We start from the raw sequence: 10,123 nt of genomic DNA, 5'->3' as shown, positions 1-10,123 counted from the left end.
GATGACGTCTAAAGTAATTGAATGATTACTTAAAGCGCATGAAAATAATTTATTTTATTGTTATAACTAATCGCTAATGCGTTACGTAATTAGGGAATCAGTGACTTGGGTAGTTTTATATTAGATTGAAATTCTCAACGATCGTACGGTATTGTACGACATATTACAGTGACTTACGACATATTACAGTGACTTGGGTAGTTTTATATTAGATTGAAATTCTCAACGATCGTACGGTATTGTACGACATCGTACTTACTTAATATACTATTGCAATTTTAATTTTATTGATTGCGTTGTATCGCTGACGTAATTTTTTCTCTTATCTGGTAACATCATTTTAATTTAACTTAATTGTGTGGTATTGCTTCCGAAACTTAATTTTTATAAGGCACATTCAACAATGTAAAAAAAAGTAAACGAAAAACTTTAGGTTAAAAAACTAAGGTTAAAAATAATAATAGTAAGAAATACTACTTTATAAATCAATGTATATTAGACGTACTTATGCAATAAACACATCAAACCTTAAGCAATTAAAAAATGAGCTAGCGCAGTAAATTGGTTACTATAGTTACAAAACAGTAAAAATACAATTAAACTTGTCAACTGTGAATTACGAAATAAAAGAAAATTCAACAACTACTAAAATACAAACGCATTTACCTCAGTAGTCGTTTTTAAATTTTAGCTCAAACCTTTGTTGCATAACACTCTATTTTTTATTTTATTTATCAAATAAAATCATATTTTAATTTTTATGTATGCTATTAGTTATAAATTCTACAGCAGGTTGGCCGTCTTTACGGTAATCACAAAGGCCATTTGTTCCATCTTTTAGTCTAACAATAAATATGCAATTAGTCATGAATGTTATTCTCCAGCAGGTTGGCCGTCTTTACGGTAATCACAATGGGCATTCAACGTTCCATCCTTTAGTCTAACGATAGCTTGAACAACACCCATTATATCGTCAGGAACTGTAAAAAAATAAATTTAAAACCTTGTTTGTCAAATAATTAAAAAAAGCATAATTATATATATATATATATATATATATATATATATATATATATATATATATATATATATATATATGTATATATATATATAATTTTTGTATATATATATGTATATATATTATATACATATATATAAAATATGTATATATATATTATATATATATAACTTCGCAACTGAACCCAAAACTCCAGTTACTTTATGGAACACATACACTCGTAAAAACGGCAAGGAAATCAAAGAAAAATTTATATTAAAGTTAGTCAGTTAAGTAATTATTAAATCAATTAGACAGGTGCTCAGTGTAAAAGCAAATGACTAAGAGGAAGAAATCGTAATAATTGATTACGTATGCCTGTCTCTCTCCAGCAGTAAAAGAGATCAAACTTACTTTTATAGAATTATATAAAATTTGAAAAAACACTTCTTCGAGGAAACACTTCTTCAAGGAAACACTTCTTCACACAAAGTCGAGGAAACTACTATTATGGTAGTTACGAACCTCTCTTAACTCTAACTCTGAAACAAGAACCTTGACAAACAAGGCTTAGAAACAGTTAAGCGCTGTACTACCAGGGACATGGTAAATATTGAAATCGGAATTTCTTGTCTATGAGGCAAGCGCTCTACCACTACACCACTACCGCACTTTTATACTGTGATACATAGTACAAGCGCAACTTTATGAACTTTATGTCACTGCCTTAGTTACAACAAAAGTTAGAGAGATCAAATAAAAAATCGAGTTACTAATTCAAATTTTTTGCTACATTTTTGATCCATAACATATGTCATATGGTCAATGATTGCTTTGATAAAAAGATATCTGACCTTCCATGACCTAGAAGTTCATCAAATATGAATCCAATTCAAAACATTAATATAGTAAACATTCTAATGTTTTGAGTTGAAAAAATTCAAAACATTGTAATGTTTTGAATTCAAAACATTTTAATGTTTTGAGTTCCAATTTTTTTCTATTATGAACAGATTTATAATTTGTCACCTTAAATTGAGCTCAATTGTAAATAATAATACATCTTTTTAAAGTAATTATCTGTTGTAATCACTTTCTGACAGTTATGATGAAGATTTGTTAGCATAACAACATACAAACATAGTTAAAATATATAGTAGATATATAATAGATATATAGGAGATAATACTAAAATAATGTTACCTTCCTGTAAAGAACTGCTGCTTGCTGTTGAATTTGTGAATCGTTCTTTCTGATAAAATTGTATTTTTTGTATCAAACTATCAGGAAAAGTTTTTTCTACAATAATTTTCTTCGGAAACAACTGACAATGTAAGCGTGACAAACTAATTGATTCTTTGATATTGTCTCCAAAATATAACCAATTTATAATAACCTAAGTTTATAATTCAAGTCTATAAATAACTAAAATGTCAAATAAATTTCAAATAAACTTGAATAAATAAAAAAAAAAAGTAAATATAATAAAAAATGAAATGCATTTACATTTCTTTTTATCATTAAATGTAAACTTTATTTGGTTTCTTCTTTTTTACACTTTTTGCGAGAAAATAATAAAAAATTTTAAAAAGTGAAATTTGTTAAAGAAGATGGAATAAAAATTCATTTTGTCTAGGGTGTGAATCCAGCCCTGGTGATGGGAATAAAAAATCACCTTTGTTAAAATGATAGGAATAAAAAATCATCTTTGTTAAAATGATAGGAATAAAAAAATCACCTGTATTAAAGCAGTTGGAATAAAAGGACCACCAGCCGCACCAAAAACTCCTACAACATCTGAGTTGCTATCAATAAAAATTATTGGAGACAATCTAGACATAGGTCTTTTTCCAGGAAACTTTTTATCATCATTGATATTGTAAACACTCCTCCATGTTTTATAAAAATCTTTCATGTGGTCATTATAGATTATACCAAGACGACTAGACATGAAACCAGATCCAAAGCTATTGCAATATAAAAAACGTTTAATGTTATATATTTATTTATTTGTAAGTTATTATTTATTTGTTATTTATTATTTATTTATTTGTTATTATTAGTTATATTTTCTAAGAATTCGCTTTATAAGCAAGTAGAGTTTGAATTACTAAAATGTATAATATTTTTATTATTGCATTATTTGATTTGTTTAAATTGTAAAATGACTAGACAATCATTAATAATAACTATGTATAAGTATTTTCTAAAAAAAAAATTTTTTGAAAAATAATGAAACTCACTAAATATGAATTTATCAAAGTTTTTATGAATGAAAAAACTTTCCAAAACTATTTCTGCAAATTGTAGCATATGTGTATTGTGTTATAGATTGCAGGAACTGACAACTCCACAGTAAAAAAAAATTGATAATAACTGGAGAAAATTTATATGCCTGAAGTCAAACAAACTTGGTTAATATACATCTTGAGGTTGGAAAAAATTAAAATAAACAAAAGTCTTAAACTATTGAAATGTTTATATTGTATATAGAGGAATTCATCAATTTTTTGATAACTTTAACTCATGGGAACTTTAGTATTATTTTTAGATAAAATCTAAAAATAATATTTTATAAGGTTCTGCTATCTTTATATAGCTTATATAAAGATAATACAAAAACCAAAATAAAATTTGCTTAAAAAAACAATATGATTAGACGTAAATAACAGCAGGTCAAACAGAAAAAAAACAACAGAAAAGAACCTCTTTAATGCAGTAAATAAGAGACTATTTATTGAAAATAAAAAAATAATTTTGCTCAAATTTTAGGATTTCGAATAAAAAGATATTGAGGTCGACATCAGATATTGATATACAACAACGAGTTTTTCAATTTTCAGTTGAAACAGTTAAGTCAGTTAGGCTGTTTTAAAATGGTTAGTAAGACTGTTCGTTAATGGTCAGGAAGAATGTTTTCTAATGGTTAGTAAGATTGTTCTCTAATGGTTAGTAAGATCGTTCTCTAATGGTTAGTAAGATCTGCTAAGAGCATTGCTGGATATGTATGGATAGAAAGATGTATAAACCCTAATTAAAAAAGAAAAAAAAAATTACAAATATGCAAAATCAGTTTTAAAAAAATATTTGTAAAACATTTGTTACACCAAAATTCTATTTAATTATGTTTCAGCATCAATATGATAAAACAAAAAGATATTTATAAGGCTATAATTGAAGTTTTGTTTTTTTAGTTTGAGAACTTATAAAACTTATTTATATAAAATATAATACCTAAAGCATGTATGCTTAGATATCAGATTGATATCTAATCATACATCTCATGGTTTTATCATACTAGTCAATGAAATTGAAATTTTAACAATAGTAGATAAAAGCAGTGACGGATCCAGGGGGAATGGGATATGCATCAAACCTCAGGTTTTTCTTTAGCAATAAATGCATTCAAACTTTTGGTTTAAATTTTTTTCTGTTCAAAATGTACATTGGGCACGTTTTTATTGTTCAAGATATTTAATAAAATCATTATATTATTTAGTCAAAAATGTTTTCTAAAATATTTTTTATTTGTTATGACTTTTATCTGTCAAGATTTTTATTGGTTATGATATTTACTAGTCAACCCGAATATAAAATATTATAAATCTAAAATCATGGCTAGATTTATAATATATTCTATATTAAAAAAAAAAAGACTTTAAGTAAACCTAAGCGAGCCGTTCGTCAAGGCAGCTTTTGAGCGAGCTATATCTTTTTACAGGAGATTTAAACCGGTTTTCAAATTATTTATTAAAGAACTTATTTAATGATAAAAATTATACTGTTAATATATACAAATGAAAATGTGTGAAAAAATTTTTTTTTTTAGTATATTAAGAATTTTAAAACTTTTCTTAAAGAATCATTTTAAAAGAGCGTAATCGTTTGATGTTTAAGTTATTTAAAAACCCCTTTAATTTACAACGTCAGTTCTTTAAAAATGTTTTTAAAATGTCTTTATTTAAAATGTCGTCAAAGCTGTTTAAAGTTATAAGAGAAACGAAGAAATCGTTTAAAAAGTTTATAATATATTAAAAAATATAATTTAAATAATTTATTTTAAAATTATTTCATATTATTTTCCATTTTGTATAATATTATCATAATATAAACATTTAAAAAGGAAAATAATATATTTACAACATCTTTTTATTGTAATTAATTTTAAGCGTTTTTCAAAAAAATCATTATTCAGAGGCGATTTACGCAATCATGATATCATTCAATTATGATATCATTCAAATCATGAACTCATTCAAAGTTTAATTACAAACAATTTTTCTTTCTCTTTCGTTCTATATAAAGAGCAAGTGACGCACTAAAAATGCGAAAATTTTTTAAAAGCTATTTTCATGTAACCGCCACAGGGAAAAAAAGAAAAAAAATTTTTTTTTTACGAATAATAATCTTCTTACAAAAATATGTTATAAAAAAAATCAAAAAAACTAAAAACTAAACTTTTTTCAATTTTTGTTAAAAAGCAATAGTTTATATGTAGGCAGTTGTATGAAAATTTTAAACTAAATTTTTTTATTTATTTAAAGTATGCTTAGGAGAAAAAGGCTATCAAATGCTGTAGATTGATACCAAATTTATGTTTCTAGCCCAATTAGAAGCAAAGTTATTGTAATTTGAGTGATCAAAATTAATGATGAATAAAATTAACGTCTTAACAAAGAATATAGTCTATATTCTTATATTCTATATAGAATATATTAAGAATAGTCTATAAATTAACATAAACATTTTTTATTAAATAACATGTTGAATATTTTATGCAATTTTGAAACTGTGAATAAAAACATTTTAAAACGTTTTTCTTCATATTATATAGAAATAGAATGTTTCATAAAGTGGGGTTTATTCACGGTTTTAAAATTACGTAAAATATATAACATGTTATATAATAAAAAATGTTTATTAAGTTACTTTTTATGTACATCAGTATTTTGTTCAATCAGTATTTTGTTCAAATTTCTTTGCAGCAATATATTTAAAAAAATAGTTTTATTGAAATAAAAAATTTTGTATTAGATTCTAACCCATCGCATTAGATTCTAACCGTTATATTCTGACGCGTTTGAAACTAAATTGTAACGGTTAGAAACTATCGAAAAAAAATCATCTGACGCATATGAGAGATAGGCTAGAGATTTGCAATAATAAAATTATGATACGCTCGATTGATTGGCATATTATAATTTTATTATTGCTTAATAACCTTACTTGCTAAGTTTGTGTTTTTTGTATCATTTGATACAATATGCATAAATCTTTCTATATATGATTAAGTTCTTTTATTGTAAATATAAACATTGTGCTTGTGAAAATTACCTGCTTGTTCCTGCAAACTGTAAAAAATACCTTTCAAATTATTCTGAAAACAGGTCATAAAAGCTGCCTGATTTTCGTTCTCAAATAAAAAAAAAGGATCCTCTATACAGTCACTTATCTATATGTTTAATTTATTTCTCAAGCGTCCAGTGTGAAGCCGTAAAAAGCGAATAAGCTTCCAACTTATTTATGCCTATTTTTATGCTATCAAATTTAAAATAATCGATTTTATTTAAAATGATTATGATAATATATATATATATATATATATATATATATATATATATATATATATATATATATATATACATATATATACATATATATATACATAAATATATATACATATACATATATATATATATATATATATATATATATATATATATATATATATATATATATACATATATATATATATATATATATATATATATATATATATATATATATATATATATATATATATACATATATGTATATGTACATATATTTACACTAATATATATTAGGGGTATAACTAATATTTTTTTAAAAGATTTTTTAGTTCCCCGTGTCATCATAAGATAAGAAATTATACTTATAAACAAAAAATTTAAGTTTTTTTATGTCAATTGTTGAAAATGATCACAGCATATGATTGATCAATTTAAAAGTTTGTCATCAAATGTGAAAAGCAGAAAGGAGAGTTTTTGTAAAGAAACTGAACTACTAAGGAGAAATTATTCTAATTCTTCAAGGGAAATTGGCAGCAGGAAGAAAAATAGAAAATGTATTGAAAAAACGTGTCAAAGATAGTCGAAAACCCAGAACTCAAAAAGTGAATGGTTGTATTAGGAAGATAAAAAATTTTATGGTGAGAAATGTCAACAAAGAGAAGAGCTGATATTGTACCACAATTAAAGATACTGAAGGTATTCATCCAAGAAAACTAGTGTTAATAAAGAAACAAATGTCCATCAGCCAAGACCAAGATTTCCTTGAATGAGCTAGTGAAGGAGATCATTTAAAAACTGAAGAGCAGTGTAATTTTAACTGTAAATTTAGTGATTTCTCCGGAGATTAGTACTAAAAAAGCACATAAAGCCTGCAAAACTCTATCAAAAGGTAGAATTTCTATTCCTGCTTCAAATCAAAGTGGTGTCTATAAAGGTCTCATGAAAGAAAGAGAAAAGTTGAAAGCAAATTATATGGAGAACTTAAAAAATGAAAAGTGGTCTTTGTACTTTGATGGAAAACACATAAAAAAAATGGAACATCAAGTAGTTGTTTTGAAAAATGAAAAGAGAGAGGTTAAACTTGCTGTTTTTGAGCTGATGAATGGAAAAGGTGAAACAATATTTAATGGAATAAAGCTTGTGCTAGATGAATATGAGCTGTGGCCAGCCATAAAAATGATTGTACCTGACACAACATCGGCAAATACAGGACTAAGAGTTGGTGTAGTAACACTGTTACAGACACTTCAAAACCATTGGACTAGAAAAGCCTGCTTTTATTGGATGCCAACACCATATTTTAGATATGCTTTTGAAACATGTCTTTTTGAAGAATCAACAAATCACCAAATCTTCATTACCCTTTTGTGACAAGATTACTGCCAGAGTACAAGAATCTGAAGTTATTATTTCAGGATACTTGAAATCATTTGATGAAAGTGAATCAGACTTGTTGGCAAGATGACATGGACTTCCTGCATCACTTAATAGCTTGTTATAGAAAGTTAAAACCACATGTCCCTTTTCAAAAGTGAATTTCAAATCATTTCCTACTTTAGGCAATGCAAGATTGAACTTGAGAGATTGAACTTGAGAAATTGAATTTTTGTTTTACTTGCTTACATTCTAATACCAGACTATCAAGAATCAAAATCTGCACAAGCAGTATGGAACTTCAACTATGGTTCATGGGGAGATTTATGATTTAATGATCACTACTTCAATTCTGCAGATTTTGTTAATCTATTAGAAGCATACAATGAGCATCCAAAAGAAATAAAATCGTTGAAAAAATTTTGGTCCACAGAGCCAATGCTGATTCTAAAACAATGGTCAAACATATGTGCAGAATGTGAAGTAAAATTTAGCAAGTGATGCAAGATTTAGCCTTTATGTGATAGCATAGAAAAACTTAACTTTAAATACTTATTGTCAAATACACTGTAAAATTATTCTAATTATTCAAGTTTTCTGTGAAGTACTGGATTGTTGTGACCAGCGTCTTCAGCTTAATTTTTTTGAAAAAAACTATTAAGCTGAGTCCAGAGTCCTTAGGTATAATGGCAGCAAGGACTCCGGGACTCCAGGACTCCGGGCTTAATAAAATATTTTTATTTTTATTACTGTAAATCATGCATGGAGTGTTGCTACATCGACTCTCTTATAGCCTGACTCGCAACGGAATGCTGCCACATCAACTGACATATAGCCTGACTTGCAGCAGAGTGCTGCTATATCGACTGACAAATAGCCTGACTCGCAACAGAGTGCTGCTATATCGACTGGCAAATAGCCTGACTCGCAACAGAGTGCTGCTATATCGACTGACAAATAGCCTGACTCGCAACAGAGTGCTGCTACATCAACCATCCTTTAGCCTGACTCGCAAAGGAGTGCTGCTATATCAATTGAGGGTTTGGTTGGGGCAGGCAGTCTATCAAGTAATAAAAAAAAAATTCTGGTCTTGCATTATAATTTTTCCTTTTTGTCAACAAAATACGGAAAAACTTTCTGATAACCAGTTAGGGGTTTATATATGCACATATAACATATACAGCATATAAAGAACTTATTTAACTTATAGAACTTATTTAACTTACAGCATATAAAGAACTTATTTAACTATATAAAACATATACAGCATATTAAAAACTTACTTTCCATTTAATGAAGAAGTACAAGAAACTGCATTACCACTTTTATCTATGATGGATATATGGGTGGTGCCACCAGGTTCAGGGTGTAATGCTATATTGTAAGGCATATAGTAAGATGATTTATGCGATGTCATATCAATACGACGTTTTTTTTCAAATGCCACTTCTGGATCCAACATATAAGAGGATACCTAAAAATTTAAAAGCCAACGCACATATATATATATTTAAGAATAAAAACCAAAAAAAATTTAAAAAATAAGATAAATTATAAAGCAATAAATAATATAAATACAGTTAGAACAAATAAAAAACCATATAAATAAAAAGACAATGAAAAATACAATGAAAAAAAAAACCTGATTTGAATACATTTCAAAAAAAGGATCTTGAATAAAAGTGTTAGGTGCATAAGAAAACTTCAAAGCTTCAATTATATAGTGATAAATTAATCCTGGATTGGCTAATCTATCAGCTGCTGTCCAATTAAAAAAGTCAATAATTTTTAAGGCCAGTGAAACCAATGATCCACCACCGGGTGGAGGAGAAGAATGCATAAATAATCCCTTTATTTCAACTTTGGTAGGCTTACTTATTCTTACTTTGTAATGATACAAATCTTCAAGAGTGATAGTACCACCAGCTTCTTGAATATCCAATACAATATCATAAGCCATAGCACCTCTAAAATTTAGAAAACTAAATTATAAAAGGAAAAATAATAAATGTTTACTAAACACAATATCGTCGAATAACATTAGTTTTTTTGTAAAAATATTAAACAAAAAATTTATATATTTATAATAAAACCTAAATAAATATAAAATAAATTATCCTATTATTATTGAGATATTCATTTGAGACTACAGCAATTTAGGTTAATAAAATGATCATGATAACAATGATAATGATAACAA

At 26.5% G+C, this 10,123-nt stretch overlaps 1 protein-coding gene across 2 annotated transcripts in view; it reads right to left on the bottom strand.

The window, feature by feature from the left end:
• Positions 1-749: 749 nt before the first annotated feature.
• Positions 750-10,123, bottom strand: part of LOC100204534 (scoloptoxin SSD14) — a 21,744-nt gene continuing 12,370 nt past the window's right edge. For both annotated transcript variants that reach the window (XM_065818358.1, XM_065818359.1), the window contains exons 7-11: positions 9,566-9,890; positions 9,207-9,397; positions 2,736-2,964; positions 2,201-2,393; positions 750-980 (exon numbers count right to left, since the gene is read on the bottom strand). In XM_065818358.1, the coding sequence (XP_065674430.1) occupies positions 874-980; positions 2,201-2,393; positions 2,736-2,964; positions 9,207-9,397; positions 9,566-9,890 (1,045 nt within the window). In that variant the 3' untranslated portion in view covers positions 750-873. The remainder of the gene's footprint in view (positions 981-2,200; positions 2,394-2,735; positions 2,965-9,206; positions 9,398-9,565; positions 9,891-10,123) is intronic.

The sequence above is a fragment of the Hydra vulgaris genome, chromosome 14 (assembly GCF_038396675.1).
Source record: "Hydra vulgaris chromosome 14, alternate assembly HydraT2T_AEP".
In the NCBI taxonomy this organism is placed as follows: Eukaryota; Metazoa; Cnidaria; class Hydrozoa; order Anthoathecata; family Hydridae; genus Hydra; species Hydra vulgaris.
Note: the sequence above shows the minus strand (reverse complement) of the source record. Positions and strands in the feature narration are given on the sequence as shown.